At 39.3% G+C, this 22,815-nt stretch overlaps 3 protein-coding genes across 3 annotated transcripts; 1 reads left to right on the top strand and 2 right to left on the bottom strand.

Annotated features, from left to right (window-relative positions):
• Window positions 1-102: 102 nt before the first annotated feature.
• On the bottom strand, window positions 103-1,951 carry LOC103696635 (protein FAR-RED IMPAIRED RESPONSE 1-like). The gene is made up of 6 exons (XM_026800972.1): window positions 1,778-1,951; window positions 1,625-1,723; window positions 1,364-1,564; window positions 737-1,231; window positions 229-291; window positions 103-153 (listed from the first exon to the last, which is right to left on the bottom strand). The coding sequence occupies exons 1-6, from the start codon at window positions 1,949-1,951 to the stop codon at window positions 103-105; spliced, it is 1,083 nt and encodes a 360-aa protein (XP_026656773.1).
• Window positions 1,952-4,961: 3,010 nt separating this feature from the next.
• LOC120108970 lies at window positions 4,962-5,896 on the top strand. Its single transcript, XM_039122705.1, has 2 exons — window positions 4,962-5,140; window positions 5,287-5,896. The coding sequence occupies exons 1-2, from the start codon at window positions 4,962-4,964 to the stop codon at window positions 5,894-5,896; spliced, it is 789 nt and encodes a 262-aa protein (XP_038978633.1).
• Window positions 5,897-18,120: 12,224 nt separating this feature from the next.
• On the bottom strand, window positions 18,121-19,972 carry LOC103696633 (transcription termination factor MTERF8, chloroplastic-like). The gene has a single exon (XM_008778316.4). It carries the CDS (start codon window positions 19,648-19,650, stop codon window positions 18,424-18,426), a length of 1,227 nt encoding a protein of 408 aa, XP_008776538.1. The 5' UTR covers window positions 19,651-19,972; the 3' UTR covers window positions 18,121-18,423.
• Window positions 19,973-22,815: the final 2,843 nt, after the last annotated feature.

The following is a 22,815-nucleotide window of genomic DNA, read 5'->3' as shown; positions in this document are numbered from 1 at the left end:
ATCTTTTGTTATCCGGCATCTTCATCATTCACCAAAAATGGCACCATAGTGGCTCACAGCTTGACGAATAAAGTCTACAAGCCAGCATACTTCTATCTTTTGTTATCCGGCATCTTCATCATTTCTTTGCTCTCTTATTTTCGGTAATTGTGCCTACATATAAATGTGTAATCGATCAGAAAGCAGTAAGATGTGCAAAATAAAAAATATCTACTGTCATCTCATTACCTGTATCAAATTCAACGTTTCAGTAAAACCACGTGTATTTAAATTTGCCCCGTAAAAGTTCTGCTACATTTCATAGTGGAACAAATACAAATAATACAATGAACCAATTATAAGGTGATACAACAAAATATAAGAGTAATACAACAAGGCCATAATCATAATCATAATTTAAAACTTTACCATTGTATGTTGAGGCAGTAAATGATTCCTTGAGCTAAAGGCACCATCCTGAGGTGACTGCTATATTGTTGAAGAAAAAAATCATATAAATAATTTGAAGAATTAGTACTATAAATTAATTTTTAAAATATCAAATTTTAAAAACAAAAAATATATATCTTGTTACCTCTGTTAAATATACCGAAGAATACATCTGAGTTGCTTGATTACCAAAATCGAAACCTGGGTTATGGCATGGATGCTTTGTTTCGAATGGTGAAATATAGATTTAGTTAGTACATTTTATCATATAACATTGTAAGCACTAGACATAAAACATATTTCATACCTGTGTGAGCAGTTGAATATTGGAGGGTCCTTGAGTTTGAGGTTTTCTCTTTCTTGTAGCTCTCTCTAATGCACCTTTTATTCTGTGAGATGTCCCTCCACATGCTTGTCTCCCTTTAAGCTTTATTCCTTTAATTTTCTTGCCTTCACAGCTAGTAGGTTGCACACTGTCATTAGATAGATGAGCCTTTGATTTGAAACGGGTGCCCCCAAAAGTAGATTCTTCAATTGATAAATTTTTCAAACTTGCCTCTACTTTATTCAATGTACTTTCATGAGCATCCAAAGCAATACCAAAAGACTCATTAGTCACCGCAGCTCTTGCTGCCAAATTAGAATACAATTTAAGCAATGCTCTATAACGGCTTCCCACATCTCCATTTTGGTCATATTTTCCAACACATATATTCATTGCAGACCCATCCTTTGCATCTTTTGACCACCTTTTTAAAATATACTGATTTGGCACCCTTTTAAAGTTTTGAATAGATAAAACCTTTAAGGCATGGGTACATAAAATTCCAACAAATTCAATTTTTTTACAACTACATATCACTGTAGAAGCCAATGAATCAAATTGAACAATGTGTGAGCGAGATATATAGGGAGGAATAACTTTATAACTGACCACAGATCCATTCTCACCATCCTTATGCAATTCACAATCCCATGTGAGCCATAATTCATGACTAAACAACTTAAATACTGCAGGAGTATAAACACTTGCTGCATGCTTTAATATTTCCACAGGATATTCCAATGTTGGTCTACTTTGAGTTGCTTTAAAATCTGCCCTCAATTCTTCAAAGCGTCTATCATCAACCAACCTCTGAAAGTGATGAAAGAAACGCAATAAGTCATAATTATAAGTTATGTACCTTTTGATTACACTGTTCATACTCTCGCTTCTCTGAGTAGTAGACATATCAGCACAAAATATTTTACTCCCATAAACGAAAGCCCATTTCTCCTTTATCTCAAATTGTCTCTGCAACCAACTATTATCTCTTAGATCTTATTTATCAAGCATCTTATCCCATACATGTAAAAAATCATCTTCATCGTCGTGGTCATATACACAACTACTAAAGTCTTTTGCAAAGCTACTATACCTTCCAAACACACCATTGAGCTTCTTACCAGCATTTTGGTACATATGCCAAATACATAGACGATGTTTTGTTTCTAGCCATTGTGAAGCTAATGCTTTTGCCATTGCACGATCTTGGTCTGTGAGGATAGTTTGTGGCTTCTTACCAAACATTGTCTTTTGAAAAGAATCAAACAACCACATGAAAGTCTCAGATGTTTCATCATATAACAATGCAGCACCAAAGATGATACTCTGTTTATGATGATTAACTCCAACAAATAATGCAAAGGGCCTACCTTCTTTATTTTTTTTGTAAGTTGTATCAAAGCATACTACATCTCCAAATATTCATAATCTAATCTCATTCTACCATCTGCCCAAAAAATATTGGTGATAAGATCATCAACGTCAACTTGAATCACATAAGAAAAATTAAGATCTTCAGATTGCATTCTTTGAAGATATTCAAGTAGGCCTCCTGTATCTCCAATTTTCATCTTTTATGTTCGTCTTGTACGCAAATAATTGTTATAATCCTCATGAATGAAGCCAAGATTGTCAAGTCCACCTACCCTTCTAGCCAGTAGTCCTATGCTTGCTTTTGGTGCAATTCCAGAACTATCTACTAATTCAGCTTCAACAGCTTAAGCCGGATTAATGGTTCTGTGAGATCTAAGGAATATACGTTTACGAGGAGAAGCTAAAACATGTGTGTGATTTGATACAAATTTTGCTACAGAATATTTTTCACTAGATCTACGACTAATTTTCATCTCAGCCAAGCAACCACATCTTGTTTCTGGACCATGGCGTTTCACATCATCATCTCTTTTGTCATTCCCTCGTAGACCTTGGCAAGAACAACAAAAAACTCGATCTAACCATTTACGTAAATCATCTTGATTCCCCTTTTCATAATGTCCTTTACTTCGCCTAATACTAAATCCGACTGCACGTGCATAATTGTTATAGAAATCATATGCTTCTTGCTCAGTCTCAAACTCGATTCCCAATTTCGGAATTACTTCTTCTGCTACATTAGCCTAAATTTCATCATTGCTATCTACTGAAATAGGTTCCAGCGAATTAACTCTCACAAGTGAATCCCCATCTTCAAAAGTCAATTTTCGAAATAATGGAGGATTAGTCTTTGGGTGTCCCTGTTCAGAAAAAAAATCAATAGCTGGCAGCAATTAAAGAAAATAGAAAATAGAATACAACTCTAAATGTTGTAACAATAATAATTCAATGGGCATCCTTCCCTTTTCCATGAATTAAATTATACTAGAACTAGATGGCACTGTAATTAAAAATTCCAATATAACTTCCAAGTATATGAAGACAAGCACATAAAAAGCTGCAAAAAATTTAGCTTGCAAGGCTCTCGTTGAAGCAAAACCTTCCAAGTTGATATTCTAATCAATGTTTATATACACTAAAATGGAATTTGATATTCTAATCTCAGCATAATTCCATAACAAAAGACATGAAAAATGAAAAAAACAATCAAAATTGAGAATTTTATTGATAATTAGTACTATAAAACATCAATTTTTTTAATTACAAAAAGAACAAAAAGAACTAAAACAACAAGCATGTTTAGAAACTTATACTCACGATCACCTCCTTTCCGTTGAGGTGCGCGGCGGTGAGGTCCCCCATGCTCTTCTTTGTCGTGGATGCCACACCCCTCGGCCCCTCTTCTTCCGTTGAACAGAATTTTCTTTTTTTTTGGTTTCGGAATGGATGGGGAGGAAGGAAGAAGATTTGAAGCCGGGGGAAGACGTAAGGAGCTTTAAACCTTGATGTTTGTTTAAACCTTGCCGAAGCATGGAGTGGAGTGTCCGTTTAAACCTTGAGCTACGTGAAGAGGTAAGCGGAAGGGACATGAAGTGCTTCAAAAACGTTCTTCTCCCACCTAATAAATTCTTGCGTAAATTAATTCCCGACCCTCCCCTTGACTACTGTATAATGCTAAGTCCCTGTTGACCCAAACCATGTTTTCCGGTCCAAGATTAGGGATAATCTTAATTACCGGTCCATAACAGAGGTTTTTTTTTTTTTTTTTTTCCGAAGCTGCCCTTTCGTTGCCGTTATGGTTGAAAACGTGGAATCGGTTGGGAAATCGACCGCAAACAGAGGAATATGGCTCGGATTTTCCATTGGAATCGTGGAGAAACAGGATTTCTCCATTGGCAGCGAGTCGGGGAGATCATTCGCATGGGATATGGCTCGGATTCTTCTATTTTGCTTCTTGGATCCGGAAGAATCAAGCGGAAAGGGGAGACTTTGAAGCGGAAAGGGAAGAGTTTATCCATTGGAATCGTGGATGAACATGGTTTCTCCATTAGAAGCGTGTCGGGGAGATCGTTCGCAAACAGAAACTACAGTTCAAATTGTTCAGGGATATTTCTTCTACCAAAAATAATCAAGTGGGAAATTCCAGTTGAAATACTATTCTATGAGTTTCGGAAAATTCAGGTTCCTCCTTTTTTGTTTGCTTAGAGTCCCTTTCGATATTTAGCGGCAATGGTTTCATTGCACAAGAGTAATAGAGGTTAAAATGCTACTCCAATTTCTCTTAATTGACTGAGGCATCCCTCTGTTCTCCTCTGTTTTCTGAATGTTATTGAACGAAAACCCTGTTTTAGCCGGCATATCTTGTTGTGTGTCTGCCATTGCTCATATACTGTTTAGAGACATAAACGTGTGACTTCCATTGCTGATATCATATTCCAAAAAAAAGTTGCTGTCCCTCTTTTCTCCTCTGTTTCCCAACTGTGATCGAACGAAAATCCTATTTTAGCTGGATTATCTTGTTGTTTGTCTGCCATTGCTCATATACTGTTTGGAGACCTAAACGTGTGACTCTCATTGCTGATATCATATTCGAAAAATAGTTGCTGTGTCAGCATTCCCTTCGCTTCATTGTTGTAATAGCATTCGGAACTTCAATCATTTCCCCTTTTTTCATTTTTCCATTGTCATGGCTTCCAAAAAAACAAGTAGCCCTGTTTTCATGGCTATTTGTTCTTATGGTGGCGAAGCTCTTATTATTTCCGTCTCCGAGGACACAAATCTCGATCAAATTTACAAAGAAATAGTGGAAAGGTGGAGACATCTGTCTGATACAATGGTAGAAGTTAAATATTTTATTCCAAACAAGTCTAGAATGGTTGTTTCGCTCCTGGGCGATAAGGATGTTCGGAATATGCATCAAATACACGTCAACTTAAATGCGCCGGTGATCGAGTTGGTTGTTAGTCATATTCCATGCTTGATCGAAGCAGCCGATGTCGTAATTGATATGAGGTAATGCAGAAGTTAATTGCATCTGTTTCTATTTTGGTAATCTTAGTTTAACTCTTTGTTGTATTGCATATTTCACATGTTAGTTTTTTCATGTTAATCACTAATTTAATAGTTAGTATGCTAAATTTTTGTTAAACTTATTGTAGGGATAGTGGCCCATCCCAAAATGTTGAGTGTAGTTGCCGATCAAAATTTTTTTCAAAGGGTAGCTTAAGTAATTTCGGTCGAGTTGTTGAAGAAACAAGAGCTGCAATTGAAGAGCAACCTAGTCAAAGAAATTCTTTGGATGCTTGGAAAACTTCTATTGAGGGTGTTGGTCCGGAGTTCAATGATGTGGAAACTCTTCGCGACACGATTCGCAACTTTTGCATTGCAAATTGTAGAGATTTTGTATTTGTGAAGAACGATCGCCTGCGACTGACCGTGGAATGTGCATACGAAGGATGTGAATGGCGTATCCATGCTTCCCGACTTGGAAATCAAGAAAGTTTTGCAATTAAAAAAATGAATAGTCAGCATACATGTGGCAGAGGGTTGCAAGTCCGGTCGCATCCTAAGGCTTCGAAACGTTGGGTTTCAAACATAGTTAAAGAAAAACTTCAAGATATGCCGTTATATAGGCCGACTAATATCGTAAAGGATATTCGTCGAGAATATGGTGTTGAATTGCCGTATCATCAAGCTTGGCATGGCAAGGAGGTGGCTATGAAGGACCTTTATGGTCACAGATCAAAATCTTATGACCGGATATGCTAGTATTGCGATGCCATTCTTGAGACCAACCCTGGCAGCATAGCGGAGTATGAAACTATTGAAGGTCGATTCAAACGCCTATTCATTTCATTTCATGCTTCAGTAGTGGGTTTCATAAGAGGTTGTAGACCTCTGATTTTTATGGATGGAACATTTATAAAGCATAAGGATGGAGGAGTAGTTCTTGGTGCGACTTCCAGAGATGCGAACGACGATATGTTTCCTATTGCTTACGGTGTGGTCGATACGGAGACTGATGACAATTGGGACTGGTTTTGTCGGAATTTGAAAGAAGCAATTTATAGTTGCATTGAGTGGCGAAGTGAGCAAATCACATTTATGACGGATAGACATCAAGGAATTATTAAATCAGTGCCGAAATACTTTCCTGGTAGTTACCACTCATATTGTTTCCGTCATGTGAAAGACAACTTCAAGAATCAGGTATGTATAGTCATATTTTTAATTTTCAGCATACAATATATCTAACTAATTTAGGATGTTTATGATCTCATCCTTTTATTATTGTTAATGCAGGTGCTTGTCCATTATTGTGCAAGTGAGAGAAAAAGGCTGCTCGATTTACTAAATGCTGTTGCTTATACTCCAAGGCTGAATGTTTTCCACAAAATAATTAGCAAACTTACATTAGATGCTTCAGGGAGTAGAACTTTTCTCCTGCATGCAAATCCGAAGCATTGGGCAAATGCAGTATTTCCAGGTCCACGATGGGGTATTATGACATCTAACATGGCAGAGTGTTTCAACAGTTGGATCTTGGAGGCTCGCCATCTTTCCGTGCCTCAGTTGGTTGACCATATCAGGCTTCAAATAATGACATTGATGCATGAACGGCGTAATCGAGGTTACAATATTCAAACAAATCTATGCCCAGATGCAGAGAAAGTATTGCATAGAAATGCAGAAGACGGTCGGAGATTATCCGTATTTACGTCAAACATAATGATATATGACGTAAAGGATACAAACTACTCTTGTGAAGTTGACCTCCAGAATAACAAATGCTCTTGCGGCAAGTGGCACATATTCCGCATGCCATGTAAGCATGCATGTGCATGCATTGAGAAGGCTGGTAGATCACTGTACCACTTCACTGATAATTCTTTCAAAACTGAAATGTACAGAGCAACATATGCCGAAGCTTTTAGTCCAATTCCTGATATTGAGGAGCCCTATAGTGCCTCAGATGAGATTCATATTTTACCCCCAATCAGAAAGACTCGACCAGGTAGGCCAAAAAAGAAGAGAAGACCTTCGCAAGGGGAGTTAGTGCGTCATATAAAATGTGGATGCTGCGGAAAGCTTGGGCACAACAGAAGAACTTGTAATGTGGCCATCGACTAAATATTTTGGAGATTAGGTGTAATGTATGGAGATCTGAATTTTTTATTTTTGTCGTAGTCATTTGCTTCTTATTTTGTTGTGGAAGAATTTTGCACAAACAATTGATGTCAATGAAATGAATTGCATAGTTCTCTGGTTCCCTCGGCACACTCTTACTGTTGATGTTATTGGAGAAATATAAGACAGAAGCTTCAAGAAATTCAGATGATTGCGTGTCTCTATACCGATTGGTAGTAAGCAACCCTTGGCACACAATGGCACACCTCTGGTTGTGCAACATGTCAGACATAAGTACTTCTCAGCATACAGTAATCCGTAGCACATCGTTTATTAATACTGGAACACTGTATTTATAGCTATGAAAGGGGTTAATATAACATGGTACACCAAGGCACACTGTTAAAATACAATGAAAGTTTCTGGCACCATGTTAAGTATACTTCGAACACAATCTGTGAATCCTGGCACACATTCCATACTGGTGCACACTTCAGTGGATTGCAATGGAACGCATTTAAGTATGATTGGAATCCACTTATAAAAGCCTGGCACATAATTGTTCATTCTACGCAAACAGTAAACTATGCTTGGAACACATTTCAGTATGTGGTGTGCACACTTATAAAAGCCTGGCACTCATTTTTTAAAGGTTTGCACCCAACAACAATTGCTTGGAACACACTTGTTTTAGACTATCTCAGATTTTTGAGTTGGCTTTGAAACAATTTCAGATACTTTAGTGTGCCATTTGCCCCGACACACTCTTACTGTTGATGTTATTAGAGAAATATAAGATAGAAGATTCAAGAAATTCAGATGATTGCGTATCTCTATACCGAGTGGTAGTAAGCAACCCTTGGCACACCATGGCACACCTCTGGTTATGCAACATGTCAGACATATGTACTTCTCAGCATACAGTAATCCGTAGCAGACCGTTTATTAATACTATAACACTGTATTTATAGCTATGAAAGGAGTTAATATAACATGGTACACCATGGCACACTGTTAAAATACAATGAAAGTTCCTGGCACCATGTTAAGTATACTTCGAACACAATCTGTGAATCCTGGCACACATTCCATACTGGTGCACACTTCAGTGGATTGCAATGGAACGCATTTAAGTATGATTGGAATCCACTTATAAAAGCCTGGCACATAATTGTTCATTCTACGCAAACAGTAAACTATGCTTGGAACACATTTCAGTATGTGGTGTGCACACTTATAAAAGCCTGGCACTCATTTTTTAAAGGTTTGCACCCAACAACAATTGCTTGGAACACACTTGTTTTAGACTATCTCAGATTTTTGAGTTGGCTTTGAAACAATTTCAGATACTTTAGTGTGCCATTTGCCCCAGCACACTCTTACTGTTGATGTTATTGGAGAAATATAAGACAGAAGATTCAAGAAATTCAGATGATTGCGTGTCTCTATACCGATTGGTAGTAAGCAACCCTTGGCACACCATGGCACATCAATTTATAGTAGTGTGCCAAGTCATGAAAGATGTGTGCCTAGTGGTTGTTAGTGTGTGCTGCCAAGAAATAATGATGTCTATATACAAGAGAAGTGTGTGCCATATGTACATAAGTGTGTGCCGCCAATTGAAAGATACGTGCGAAAGTCTAGAATGATTGTAAGATTTTTGTACAAACATTGAAACTTTTTTGTAAACCCTTTTGCAATGCATCATCTCTTCGCATCTCTATGGAAGCAACGTCTCGTGGCCTTCGTCGCGAGAGAATGTGCAACTCCTCCTCTCTAGGCTCTAGCTTCTCGATCACCTGATGCAAGCGAAAACTTAAGTTTGGCATCAACTCAAATTATTTTCGATGTAAGAAATAAAAATTCAAACCTGATATCGTTTTAACTTCTTCATGATTTCAGAAATCACGTCCACCTTGCGAGGAAATGAGACATTGCTCCAACGCAGGAGACGTGGATACATGAAGGTGGGTCGTTGGCTTCCAACAAGGTAGCCTGCAAAAAATCAATGTAAACATAAAATTAGAAGTAAATACATATCTTAACAATGAAATTTAAAATAGATATTAAGATGCTTACCACCAAAGCGACCGTGCAGCCGTCCATATATTTAGCCGATCCCTTGCCAGTGATATTCCTTGACCGCACACTATCGGCTACACTAGGTATTTGTTGCGAAGAAAAGCAAAAACAGCAAGACCCCAACTATATGAACCTAAGCGGTCTAAATCATCAAGATATGAACATAATGCCTTAGGAACATAATAGTGTATAGTTGGAAAGAGGATAGTCACAAAGAGATATAGAACCCATAACTTTGTGAAATCCTCTACATCTTGTTGTCCGCTCTTTCCAACAAGAAATTGTAATCTATTCTTTACTGCATTTCTATTGGCTTTTTTATGGTCCCCCTCAAAAAAACGGATGATGAGGTCAGACGTGACCTCCCCTTACTATGCAGTTCTACCTCATCGCCCGTCGCACTTAAACCAAGAATTAGTGCAAAATCGCTCCCTACAAAAGGAACTAAAACCTTACCAAACCAAAACCCCTCCTCCTCGTCATCCCAGAAGAAGAGCAGAGTGTCCAGGACAGGCCTACTCTGTTTAATATATGGAAGATCTAGCAAATGGCCAAAAGGTGTGCCGGTGATCCTAACCTTCTACTCATGAGACAATAACGGAACTAGGATGACCATAAAATTAACAAAATGGCTGAAGTAACACCTACCATTGACCATATTTTTAGGGCTAACAGCAGGTGCTCTACGTTTAGTCTGAATTGGAGCCATGAAAAATGTCTGCAACACAAATATATTCAAACACTAATTGTGAATAAAATCAACTGAAAAATAGAAACATATAATTGAGTAAAACATAGACGGGATAATGAATGATTTTAATAAATTATAACAACGAACAGAAATGTTTCCCAAATAAACAAGCTTTTTTAAGACAAAAATCTTAATTTTGATATCACACCGTCCCTGTCTTCTGGAAGAGGAAGACATGCATATGGGCCATCCTTGGCACATTTTCCTTTAGGAGGGACTGTTTTGAGTTGTTGTCATATATTAAAAAAGAGGACGAAAGAAATTAAATCCTTGGAAATGAAAGCTTGAAATGGATTGGATCCATCAACAAACCCTCTGTTTCTTTCTCTTGGAACTTTTCATAGCAGTGGCAAGGGAAACTATGGCTTCCACCACCTTAAAAACTGTAGACTTTGGCTACTGTTAGGCATTCAATGAGCTAGTGTAAAGGACTACATTTCCGGTCTTTTACCTTCCTGATAGATTAGTGTAACTTCTTATGTTTATCAAGATTCAGTGGAAGTGTTTTTAGCTCAATTAGGGATTTCATTTGATTTGTTCTTATCAAAAAAAGAAAAAAACTGATGGTTGATTGAAATAATTCCTTCTGGAAGAGGGAGACATGCATATGGGCCATCCTTGGCACATTTTCCGTTAAGAGGGACTGTTTTGAGTTGTTGTCATATATTAAAAAAGAGGACGAAAGAAATTAAATCCTAAGCATTCGCACATTATGAAAATAAATGCCCTACAATACTATATTACAGTTTGTTGCTACGAAAACCAAATCGAGAAATTATGATCCAGGGTTTACAAACCGTCGAAGAACCGGCAATATGCCTCGGAGAGGGTTTGGGAAGCGAGGTCGAATGAAGCGCCGTCGACCAACGATCAGGACGAAGACGCGAGCGTCAAGAAAAGCTTCAGGTGTGGGAGTCGACAAAATGCCGTCGCCTCAGAGCTCTCAGTCGGAGACCTGCTGGAAAATAGAGTCGACAGAGGAACTCTCGGTCGGGAGCAAGAGTGATTTGCCGGTGGGAACTTGTTTACGGTCTTAGGGTTTGAAACGGGGGACACCAGATCAACCGGAATCGGTGAGGAAGATGGAAAATTTCGTGGGGAGATAGGATTGCAAAATGGGGGAAATATGAATCCTTAACGATGAGAGCTATTTACGTGTGAAGATAAGTGAAAAATGGGAAGAGATGAAGCCGAATCGGTAGGGAACTTCAGGGCTATTTTCGTCTCAAATAGAAAGAGAGAAACGAGATGGACCGGCTGTTTCGGTGGGTACCTCAGGGTTATTTTTGTCTCAAATATAACGGCAGAAACGGGATGGACCGGCTATTACAAAAAGAGTAAACAGGGACTAAAAATTATAGTCCGGTCCAACACTGGACCGGCCATTAATTACCCCTAAATTCTTTTGCCCCACCTATCAAATTTTGACACTTGTCATTTAATTAAAGGTGGAACATAGAATGGGACAGAGAAATGAGATAGAAGATTTGAAGCCCTCCTCGCCATGGGCCCATGGGTCCTGGACTTTGAGCCTGGGGAGGACACCATGAGAATAGCGATGGTGTGGCTCCGCCTGCCTTGCCTATCGTCGAAGTATTGATCGACGTCGACCATCCTCCACATCGTGGCCCAGGCGAGCCGGCCAATTGCGGTGGATGGGGTTCGCCCGAGTAAAGGTGGCGGTCGACGCCACCGAACTTCTTTTAAGCTTTGATAGGAAAAGACAAAGGTGCGATGGCAGCTCTTCGTCGACGAAAATATGCCGGTCCTCTGCTCGTCGGAAGCCGTCGTCTCCGCGCTCTGTTGTTCCTCCCGGCTTCTCCGGTACGACCTCAATACCATGATGCTGCCCAATATGGAGACGTTGCGAGATCATGGAGTCCCGGGGCCGAAGCTCATCAAGCTAGCTACATCGTATCCACGGGTGCTGATGAAGAAGCGCGATCGGTTCACAGAGACTGTAGAATTGCTCAAAGGAATGGGGATGAAACCAACGTCGACGACGTTCATTCTCGCTATCGCTGCGATGCTGGCGCTGACGCCGGCGACGTGGGAGAGGAAGCTGGCGGTTTATAGGAGTTTAGGATGGTCTGACAAGGAGACTCTCTTGGCCTTCATGAAGTGCTGGCATCGGACCAGAACATCAGGAAATCGATGGAGTTCTTTGTGAATAAGCTGAATTGGGAGCCGGCATTTCTAGCAGCGCGGCCGATGCTTCTGTCTCTCAGTCTTGAGAAGAGGATCATTCCAAGGTGCTCGATTTTGAGCATTTTGTTGTGGAAGGGATTGTTGAGCAGCAAATTCGGTGTGCACACCTTGCTGTTAAGTAAGAAGGACTTCCTGGAGAAGTATGTTGTCAAGTATGGGGAGCAGGTCCCTGAGGTGCTTGAGGCTTACCAGGGGAAATTGGAATTTGTAGGTATTGAGGCAGGGGATCAATGCAAACAAAAGAAAAGAGGCAGGGGATCAAAGAAGCATTATGGAAATTGGCAGTTGTGGAAGAGTTTAATTCCTGGAGTTCTTGACTTCCTGTAGCTATTCCATTTTATAGTACTCTTGAGAGTTCTACAAACTTTTGGCCCCTGTCGGAATGCTACCTCCAATACTTGGGAGATACACTTGCTTCGGTTCATTCTGATTTTGTTCTCTTGTTCTAATTTCTTGCATATCATTTTGGGCTGGTTGTCATTGTAAAATTTGTTGTTGCTGCAACTACCAGAATAGGTTGCACCATGCTAAAAGCAATTAAATTGCCAAGATGAGACTGAATTACCTACATTCATCTAGTATATTTGGGCTAATTTGGGATGTACAGGTGTAAAGGGTTTTCTCGATGGGTAGTTTGCATATTATCTCTTGTGTTGCAGCATCAGCTTCTTCTTGTTTTGCCTGGCAAAACTGACATTCAAATGTTTCACATAGAAGAGGATGAATTTTCAGTTCGGTCCTGCATGAAGGTATCTGTTTATATTCTCTTACCCCACAAAGTATTCAGTTCTTGAAAGTTTATGTGATCGAAGAACTACTTGACATGCTCTCTTTTGAATGTCTATATATGTTGCTGATTTTGTCTGGAGGTCTTGAGTGTGGTTTTGATCTTTAAAAAATAGGTGCTCGAGTCTATTGACCTCTTTATATGTCTAAGATTGATTTTCCAATGTGCCACCACTTGTCTCTTATTTTCTAATTACAATGTTATTCACATAGTTTCTAGCTGTTGTTGACTGCTCCATGACATTTAAACATTTAAGACAGAGCCAAGCAAATGTACTCAACTGAAGCCCCAATTTTGATGAAAATGTTTGGATAACTTGGTTTGGTTGCCCAAAAAGAGCTCTTTCTCTTTTCTAGTTGGCTAGCTTAAAATCTGGAAACGTGATGGACTTTCAGTATCATGATATCTGACATATTGATTATTAAGAGCTAAAGTCAGTTTTGGTATTCCAACATGTCTTGAAAATGGGACAAATTCTACAGGATACTGCCAGGTTTCAATTAGTCACAGGATATCATTGGTTACTACATATAAACAACCAGAAATTCAGGATTAGGAAGTTAAAAGAATCATCTTAAGCTTCCTTGATAACTTACTGCTTCTTCTGACAAAGAATGTTGATATGGACAGTTTTGTATCTCCTTTTCTTATAAGCTTGAGAAAATAATGATCTGTCAGGTATTCTTGGTAAAGAGGAAGTGGGGAGAATTCTCCATGCAGAAGTTCTTAACCTTGGTTTTCACCCTCCTAAAGGCTGAGCTTACTTATTTCTTTCCTTAACATATTAAAGGGCTCATCAATGAAATCTAGTATAACACAAATCTTTAGTTGTTTGAGTGGCTAGGAAGTAGATGTTGTTTTAAGCAATGAAAAACATATATTTTGCAGATTCTCTGTCATGTTGCATGTATGAAGGACTAAAATCTGTAAGCGTGCACTATCAAGACAGCCACATCAGGTTGATGCTGGCGATCGAGTTCCATGCACAACTTCTTTTATGAATTATATGCATAATGGTGACACTGACTAGTATTACATTTTTTTTCCCAAGGAACAGTGGTTTAAATTATTACATATTCTTTAAATTTATTACTTAGTATCTTACTATTTGTAAAATTATTCACAGGTGCAAGACAGGATTTGAACATTGATAATTTACTTTCAGCTTTTACAAAACTATGTGTTTGATTCCTTTGCTTTTGATGCATTTAATGCCTATTGTGCACCATTCCTTCTGAGTGTTTTCAAAAAAGAAAAAAGAACAACATGATAAAGATATAATATCTCTGCAATGCTTTCTCTTTTAGAAATAATAAATGCTCATTAATCATTCTTTCTTGATACCACTTCCTTTGACTCGTCATTGTCAGATAACAAAATTGCCATCATCTATTGACTACCCTTGTAAATTTTCTCATATAATATTCTTCCATATTGTCCATAACAGTCATGTAGCTACTCAAAAACCTTTCCAGAGATGCATAACTTTGAATTTACATCCGTAGATAGTTTCGATGGGTCTGGTCAAGACTTTAAGCTATCCATGAAGTTGGAAGTTGCAAGTGAAACTTATTCTTCAGGTGGTTCTATATAACATAACCCGAGGAGTAGAAATTTAGTAAATATTTTCTTTTCAGTTCTAGGTAAATCTCTTGGCATTCTTGTGTGTGGCATTCCTTTCTGTTCTAGACAAATCTCTTGGTATTATTTGTGTGACTTTCTTCTTGCAGTCATAAATATTGTGCATTAATCTCAGACCTCCATTTATTTGTTTCAATGTTGTACAAAGTGACCATTTGGGTGTCGGCTTTATTATTCCTCATTTACTATTCAGTCCTTGGGCTACATTATGATAGGATTATCTGACATTTACTTTTTCTCAAGTTCCAACTAGCCACAACAGAAAAGGTAAAACTGCAATGGATCTAGGATTTTGACATTACTCTGTTATGCTTCTTCCTGTCGCTATGGCATGTTTCATAGCAACTAGAATTGCAATTATGTTTTCAAAAGCATAGACATTATGATACAGTTCAGTTGGAACCAGAGTTGAATCCTCTGTTGGCATATGTTGCCAAGACTTCAGCACAAATGCGGAATTCTTCTTTCTGAATCTCATTATCTCAGGTAACAAGTGATTCTTCTGTTATGACATTGACATTGACTTTTTTTTTTCCTTTCTTTTGCTTATAAATCTTGTGAGCTGCTCAAGTTATTTCTATGGCTTTGTATTTTCTTGGACATAAATGTGTCTTGAGGGGTTGGTCATTTTTAGTGCACTTGCTGCATATTATAAGTGCTAAAACTTCCACCAAAATGCTTGAACTTTCTGCCCCTCATCAGATGGTCCCTTTAAATGTGACAGTGCATTGCCTTTGGCTCCAATTTCTGGTCTCTGCAGTGAGTTAAGTGGGAAATACTTTCTATACTGTTAGTCATCTAGTGATTACGGTTTCACGAGTGAGGTTATGATGGAGGCTTGATTTTCCTTTTTGAATAATATCTGATGTCTATGGAGAGATGTGGAAGCTAGATTATGGGACACAGATAAACATTCTGTCCATTGAAGCTCTAGTACAGAAAACATAGTGGCTGAGTGATTTGGTGGCAGCTCTATGTAGCTACTACTGAAACTATCTTACAACTTGACCAAAAATATCCACAACATTCTCGTTATCTTTTGTATAAAAAGCCTGTTGGAGTTGAATCTTTGTTTCCTTAACGGTCAATAGAAGTCTTCAATGTTGCTATACATAATTCTTTTATTTGTCCTGGAACCAGTGTGCTCGTCAAGTCAGCTCTGCCCTGTCTGAAGCACTGTCTATTGCAATGGCTGGCCCAACTGTGCTGAAAAAGAATGGATGTCTGGGTGCACTCAGGTCACAACAGAGCAACTCTACATTGAGCCAAGGCCTACTCCCCTGGCCTAATTATACCGAAGAATGTATTAATTTTCCTGGTACTTTGTATAGTTTTAGTGCATAATATACTCACGGGTAAAAACTATTATGTGCATCTTTTAGCTATTATGAGAAAGTGTGTCAAATACAAAGTTTTTGTACAATAACATGCATCATGAAATTTTTCTTTTTTTTTTGGGTAAAAATCATGAGATTTTACATGAAATTATGCTGTTGAAAGAGTTTCATGAATTTATTGACATAAAAACAAAATTTGGTATGAACCAACAAGGCGTCCACTATATTTTCTTTTTTTCCAAAAATTGTTGATTTAGAGTTTTGTTTTGCAGAAACAGTCCATTTTAGACTTTATTAAACCATATACCTTTGCCCATGACTACTTCCAAGAACATTTTTACGTATGCCGCAAGGTTGATGGTGGGTGTGCATCCATTGCTAATGTTTGTGCAGCGTATTTTTGGTCGTCCATTGCTTGCAGGGGAAGGCTGCCTCAAACCTGCCGCATCATATCCCCTTCAAGCTCTTTACAAGCACTAATCAGATCAGTGGTTCTTCACACTGCTAAATCTCTGAGAACCCTAGTCTCGTTCTCTGTTGGTACTGATGGGTTTCTGATCAGCTAGCTGTGGCCTTCTACTTCCCTTTTTGGGTCCTTTGCCAGACTCATAGAACTGGTAACGTTGGAACCCCTAGGGTGTTATTGGCTTCAAGCCTTCTTTGACTGCTATTCTTCTCTCATGAACAACCTTGCTAGGATTTTGATGTAGCTTTTGATTCCACGAGCAGATTCTAACCCTTTGTATAGGAAAGTTATTCCATATTTATTTAATTTCTTGATCACACAAACAGGTAACTTGTAAAGAGACATAAAATATTGTGGAAGTGTAGACAGCACAGTATTGACCAGCATAAACCTACCTCCAAAAGAGAGAAATTTACTCTTCCAAAAAAACAACCTTGATACAACTATTCGGATTAGAGGCATCCAAGCCAATCTAGATAGATTACCTGCCTTCAAAGATAGGCCTAGATAAATAAAAGGAAAGGAGGTTAATTTACAATTTAGCGAAGTGGCACATCTCTTCGTCCACTGGAGGAAATTATGGTTGCCGCAACCAAACTCTTCTTAGTTGATTGCTAGCCGAGAGATCAATTCGAAATTGTAAAGAATTAACTTCAGAATAGTAACATAACCTTTCATGGCATAGGTGAAAACAATGATATCATCTGCAAATTGAAGAATCATATTGCCATTGTAGATCGAGGAGTTGCTCATCTCTTCAAAAATTTTGAACAAAGTAGCCTTGTTTAGCATTTTGCTTAACACATTAACACAAAAGCGAATAAATAGGAGGTGAGAAGGTCTTCCTGTCTCAATCCCAATCCCGATCTACAGAGAATCCAGTTACAAAGATCTTTATTAGTCTTCGCCGCAATCTTAGAAAATAAGATATTTTCGAGCCACCAAATCCATTTAACAGGGAACCTTTATGGTCTAGGAGTTTAAGAAGTCACTTGTCAAAAGACTTTGAAAAGTCAAACTATCTTTTTGTAGAGTGAAAGAGAACTTCATTAGCACAAATGATTCTATCCAGATTGATCTCACTCTGATGTAAATTGCTTGAGTTGGATCAATTAGAAAATCTACTAAGCAATCATAGTTGAATTGCTGGTCATTGGTGTTTCCATACAAGCACCTCAGCACAAAAATATGACCACCAGAAATGTTTCCTGAAGAATTAATAGAACAAACATTCTTCTTATATTCTTCATATTCCTTCTTATACCACCTATTCCAAACTTCCTCTGAATCAGTTGGAGGTTTGAGAATAAATGAGATCTCATAGTCAAACAAACCTTCAGCCTCCACCTCCACAGAGAATGTATAGCAGCCGCCGACGTTAACCTTCAAAATCTCAGGAATGCTTTGCAAATCATGATAAGAAATGGTACATCTAACAGACTTCATTTTCCTCTTCGAAATACTGACTTCTTCAAGAATTTCAATTAGCATCAAAAGAGATTATGTAATTTAATTGGACGGAGCAGAAGAATCCAAAGCAGCTATAAAGAATATGGCACAATTCCACCAAAAAAAGAAAAACAAAAAAACAAAGAACAAGAGACACAGTTTTCACTTGAGTAATGGAAGTGAAGTTAGTTTCTGAATTTGAGAGGGCATGTCTCTCACAGTACTCCGAACTTTCTATTCGCCCTGCCCAGACATTTTAACGAAGCAACAAAACAATTCAATCTGGCTTTTTATCCAGTCCAAGTTTACCGAAAATAAAACAAGTCCAAGAAAAACAAAGCAAGCTTTGGGTGCAGCAAAGCAGGAAACGCCATTCAAAACACATTAATTGTGGAGAAGAGTGTCAGTTTTTTTTTTTTTTTTGATGAAGAGTGGCAGACATTGACATCAAGTTGAATCCAAATGCTCATACCCATCAACTCCCAGGCTTCTCTTCTCCCAACCACCAAGTCCCAACTTGTTACCTCCCATAGCATCTACTATTTCCGGAACTTCACCCTCGTACTTGATCACATAATTCTCAATGAACTTCTTCTCCCCCATCATGAGGTGCCGCGCTTTCACATCGCCCTTTACCAAGCCCTTGGACGCTAGCATTTCCAAAACCAAACACCTCGGAACGATCCTCTTCTCGAAGCTAAGCGACAGAACCACCGGATACGCCGACACGTAGGCCGGCCCCCACTTCAGCTTCTCCGCGAAGAACTCCATGTTTCTCCTGACCTTCTCATCGGACGCCGTCATGCAGTACGGATGCTTGGCAAACGCCCCAAGGAGTTGCTCCTGCGACCAACCCAAGCTCAGGTAATTCTCCAGCTTCTTCTCCATTGTTGATTTGGGCAATCTGGAGAACACCCCTAGTGCATGGGCGAACATCGAAGTCGAAGGGCTGACGCCCATTCCCTTGATCGCGTTGAAAGTATTCTCGAACTGATCCGCTGCTTTGACCAGAGATTTCGGGTGGGTGATGAGCAGGGTGAAGATTACGGACGCCGGCATGCCGTAGTCTCGCAAGCTTTCGATCTTGGGAAGCAACACGTTGGGGAGGTCGGAGGTAAGCAGACGAGGGCACTTCTTGACAGCTAAGACGACGTTCTCATTGGAGTGGAGTATGGTCTTGAGGAGATTAAAATTTGGGAGCAGTCGTTTCGCCAAGCTCCATAGCAGTAGCCCGGGAATTCCTGAGAGAAGCCTTGCGAGGTCGGCGCCGGAGAGCCCGACGCTCTGGTAGAAGTCCAGTTTGGGCTTGAGGGTGTGGTCGGGGCTGGCGAGGAGGAGCTGGGGACGCTTGGTGACGATGCGGGTGATGTCGGGTTTGGAGAAGCCGAAGTGTTCGAGGAGGGTGAGGACAGAGCGGGGGTTTTTGGTGGTTTTGAGATGGACTTTGTTGGCGGCGGAGAGGGCGGCTTCGGAGGAGAGGCCGCATGACTTCTTGAGGAAATGGACCGTCAGGGATGATGAATCGTTTGGGGTGGAGGAGGAGATGTGGTGGGAGAGACCATGGTGGAATGGGAGCTGGAGGAGACGGGAAGGGCTGGCTGCTGTGGCTGTGGTTGGGATTCTAAGAGGAGTAGTAACGTGGGAGACTAGTCTAGTGTGGACAAGGCGAAGCATGGTGTGTGGAAAGGATGAAGGAAGAGAAGGATCCGAGAATTACCAACGCAACGACGGTTTGCTGCCGGGTCGGAGCGTTTTATAATTAGAGGCAAGCGTATGAAACGGGAAGCGAGCAGGAAGGGATTGGCTGACGTGGTGAGGCATTTTGAGGCGCCGCCAACCTAGGTTTGGAGCTGAGGTTTGGGGTGTACTCTTGGATCATAAACTATTTTTGATGATGCAGATCAAAGACCAGAGTACCATGCTCCATTACATTATGCATCATTGGTTACATGGCAAGGAGTGCTCTCTCTCTCTCTACCTATCTATCTATCTATCTATCTATCTATAAGTCTCTCTTTCCTCTATCTCTCCTTCCTCTCATTTTCTTCTTTCTTAGGTACTCTATCTAGCTTTTGCTTTCCAGACCCATTCATCTAGTTGAAAGGGGTAATCATGGAAGATCGGCAAGAGCAGCAATGGTAGCAAATTTAGGCTTGATGTGCAACACCAAAGTTGATGGATTTGGCATTTGAGTAGTTGTCAAGTGTATGATTATGAAGGCTGGTGGTAGTGCATATATTGAGATCAGAGACACGGTAATAAAGGTAGGGATTCGGGTTATAGTGGCTTTAAGACAAAATTTTAAGTTCCGAAAAAATAGAAAATGTTTCAGCCATCCTAACCTATTCTTGTAAAATAATGGGATGGGATAGAGTTAGGAATCCGAAACTCATCCATATGGGAGAGAAAAAGAAACAGAAAAGAAAGAAAGAAAACATGAAGAAAAGAGACAAATGAAAGAAAAGAAGAGAAAGGAAGAAAGAAAGGAAGGGAGAAGAAAAGAAAGAAAGAAAAGAAGAAAGAAAGGAAAGAGAATGAAGAAGAAAAAGGGGGGAAAAGAAAGAAAGGAATGGATAAGGAAAAGATGGAAGAAGAAAAGGAAAGAAAGGAAGGTAGAAGAAAAAGAAAGAAAGAAGAAAAAGAAAGAAAGAAGGAAAGAAAGAAAGAAAGAAAAGAAAGAAGGAGAGAGAGTTCAAGGGTATCCTACTAGTATTTTTTACTAGAACCACTGCTAGGACAGGGCAGGACAGCAGGATGTCCCATTCCATGGAAAAATAAGGGGACTCCTGTCTCATAGGATTTAAAACCTTACTTTAGGATAGTGGATCATTGGAGCGATCAAGCAGTCGGAGATGGAGCTACGACAAGAAATTATAGTAGGATGGGTAAAAGGATGTGAAACAATTGGCAATAGCAAGTAGAAGCCTTGAAGCCATTGTTAAGGCATAGAAAAAGTGATGACAAGACATTAGGCTAGGATGTGAAGGCCCTCAAAAGTGGTGGTTGAGCATTGTTCACAAGGGAAATTCTTTTTGGTGGATGATGATCGGTAATAATGGAGCACGAAGGAGGGTCATTTTGGTAAGGGGGAGGAAGTTAAAGAGACCTTATCATGATTTATAAAGTGAAAAAATCAAAATGATTTACTAAAATTGGAAAAAAAATGAATAATTTTGACAAGCACAAATGACGACCTAGCACTAAGCTACTAATTTTAACAATAAATATAACATTTTGAAAAAGTTTGATATTGCATGTAATTAGAAAAGAAATATAGCATTTCATTCATTATGATCTAACTATATTAAATCATGGGTGGACTTATATTAATTAGATTTTGATAATTTGGCCATAGTAAAATATAGTATAATACTACTAAATCTTTCACTTTTGCAACCACATGATTTATAGTCATAGAGCATCAAAATACATGAACTTTGGTTTCTAGGTATATTTTGTAGATAGGTTACTTTTAACATTTTGAATTTTCAATTTAGAGAGTCTATCATTGATTTGAATGGTTCAATCTTTTTTTTAAGATATAATATAAAATGTGTACTCAAACTCATATTAAACTAGAAGCTTGTAAAAGCATGCGTCCTCAAATGCCTCCCAATAAAAATCAACGATAAACCTCACAAATTAAAAATATATATCATTGATTATGACCTACACTGCAAAAATATCTAAAAACTTAAAAAAATATTTATTTTGAAAATCATTTATCTATGCATCCAGCAAGAACAAAATGAATGGTAACATTATGATTAGTGAGCAAGAATATATCATATACCATATGACTTACAAATCTAAATTGTTAAACTTAATCTAAATATTCTAAAGCATATATTGTGGAGTGATTGATTAAAACCCCATTTGATTTTGATGAGCTCAAAGCATTTGAGTATATCTTGTGATTACTAATGAATTCAATTGAGTGTTTCAGTGAAAATCCTGTCCAAGTGTCTCTAGATTTTGGTTCATAGTATTTTGGATAAGTTAAGAAGTCTGCTAAACCAAAGTCTGAGACTCGAGTCGACTTCCGAGTATCATGAGTCGACTCCAAGCGTATCAAGTTCACTGGCACGAGCTCGAGTCGACTCCAGACTAGTACGAGTCGACTCCGACTGAGAACAGAAAGAAGAACAGAAAGCCTCATCTCAGAACCTGTCAACGAGTCGACTCCTGAAGTGCGCGAGTCGACTCCAATGTTCAACGAGTCGACTCCAGGGTAGTAAGAGTCGACTCCAAGAGGTACACAAAGAAAAGTCAGAGAGCAGTTTTCGAGTCTGAGATTCGAGTCGACTCCAGTGGAACGCGAGTCGACTCCGATGGTTGGCAAGTCGACTCCAGAGAAAGCAAGAGTCGACTCTCAGCGGTACACAAAGAAAAGGTCAGAGAGCATTTTATGGACTCTGAGATTCGAGTCGACTCCCGCAATACGCGAGTCGACTCCGAGACTGTGCGACCATCGACAGACAGAAAACCATGTTACTGCCTCTGAGATTCGAGTCGACTCCCAGACAGCTCGAGTCGACTCCAAGACAAGCTTCACGTCAAAAGGCAGAAGACCAACTTTCGGAAATTGAGAGCCGAGTCGACTCCAAGGAAGTTCGAGTCGACTCCAAGACTGGATGAGCCAAAAGACAGAGAATCGGGAGTTCGGGCTCTGAGATTCGAGTCGACTCCAAGGACAGTCGAGTCGACTCGAGTGGACAAAATTCAAAATTGGATCCACGGACTTCAGTGGATGAGCCGACTCCAAAATTGCCAGGTCAGCTCCAGAAGTTGGCGAGTCGACTCCGGGTCAAGACGAGTCGACTCCCAGTCGTGACGGCA

The sequence above is a fragment of the Phoenix dactylifera genome, unplaced genomic scaffold, assembly GCF_009389715.1.
Source record: "Phoenix dactylifera cultivar Barhee BC4 unplaced genomic scaffold, palm_55x_up_171113_PBpolish2nd_filt_p 001686F, whole genome shotgun sequence".
Lineage (NCBI taxonomy): Eukaryota > Viridiplantae > Streptophyta > Magnoliopsida > Arecales > Arecaceae > Phoenix > Phoenix dactylifera.
The sequence above is the reverse complement of the archived record's forward strand: the minus strand, read 5'-3'. Positions and strand labels throughout refer to the sequence as shown.

Bases quoted from the DNA above. Each gene is read 5' to 3' on its own strand.
- LOC103696635 (XM_026800972.1), bottom strand. From the start codon at position 1,951: ATGGCAAAAGCATTAGCTTCACAATGGCTAGAAACAAAACATCGTCTA. The intron at 1,565-1,624 runs GTAATCAAAAGG...CATCACTTTCAG, and splicing joins GAAGCGAGAGTATGAACAGT to AGGTTGGTTGATGATAGACG. The intron at 154-228 runs GTAATGAGATGA...ATTTATATGTAG, and splicing joins AAACGTTGAATTTGATACAG to GCACAATTACCGAAAATAAG.
- LOC120108970 (XM_039122705.1), top strand. From the start codon at position 4,962: ATGGTAGAAGTTAAATATTTTATTCCAAACAAGTCTAGAATGGTTGTT. The intron at 5,141-5,286 runs GTAATGCAGAAG...AACTTATTGTAG, and splicing joins GATGTCGTAATTGATATGAG to GGATAGTGGCCCATCCCAAA.
- LOC103696633 (XM_008778316.4), bottom strand. From the start codon at position 19,650: ATGCTTCGCCTTGTCCACACTAGACTAGTCTCCCACGTTACTACTCCT.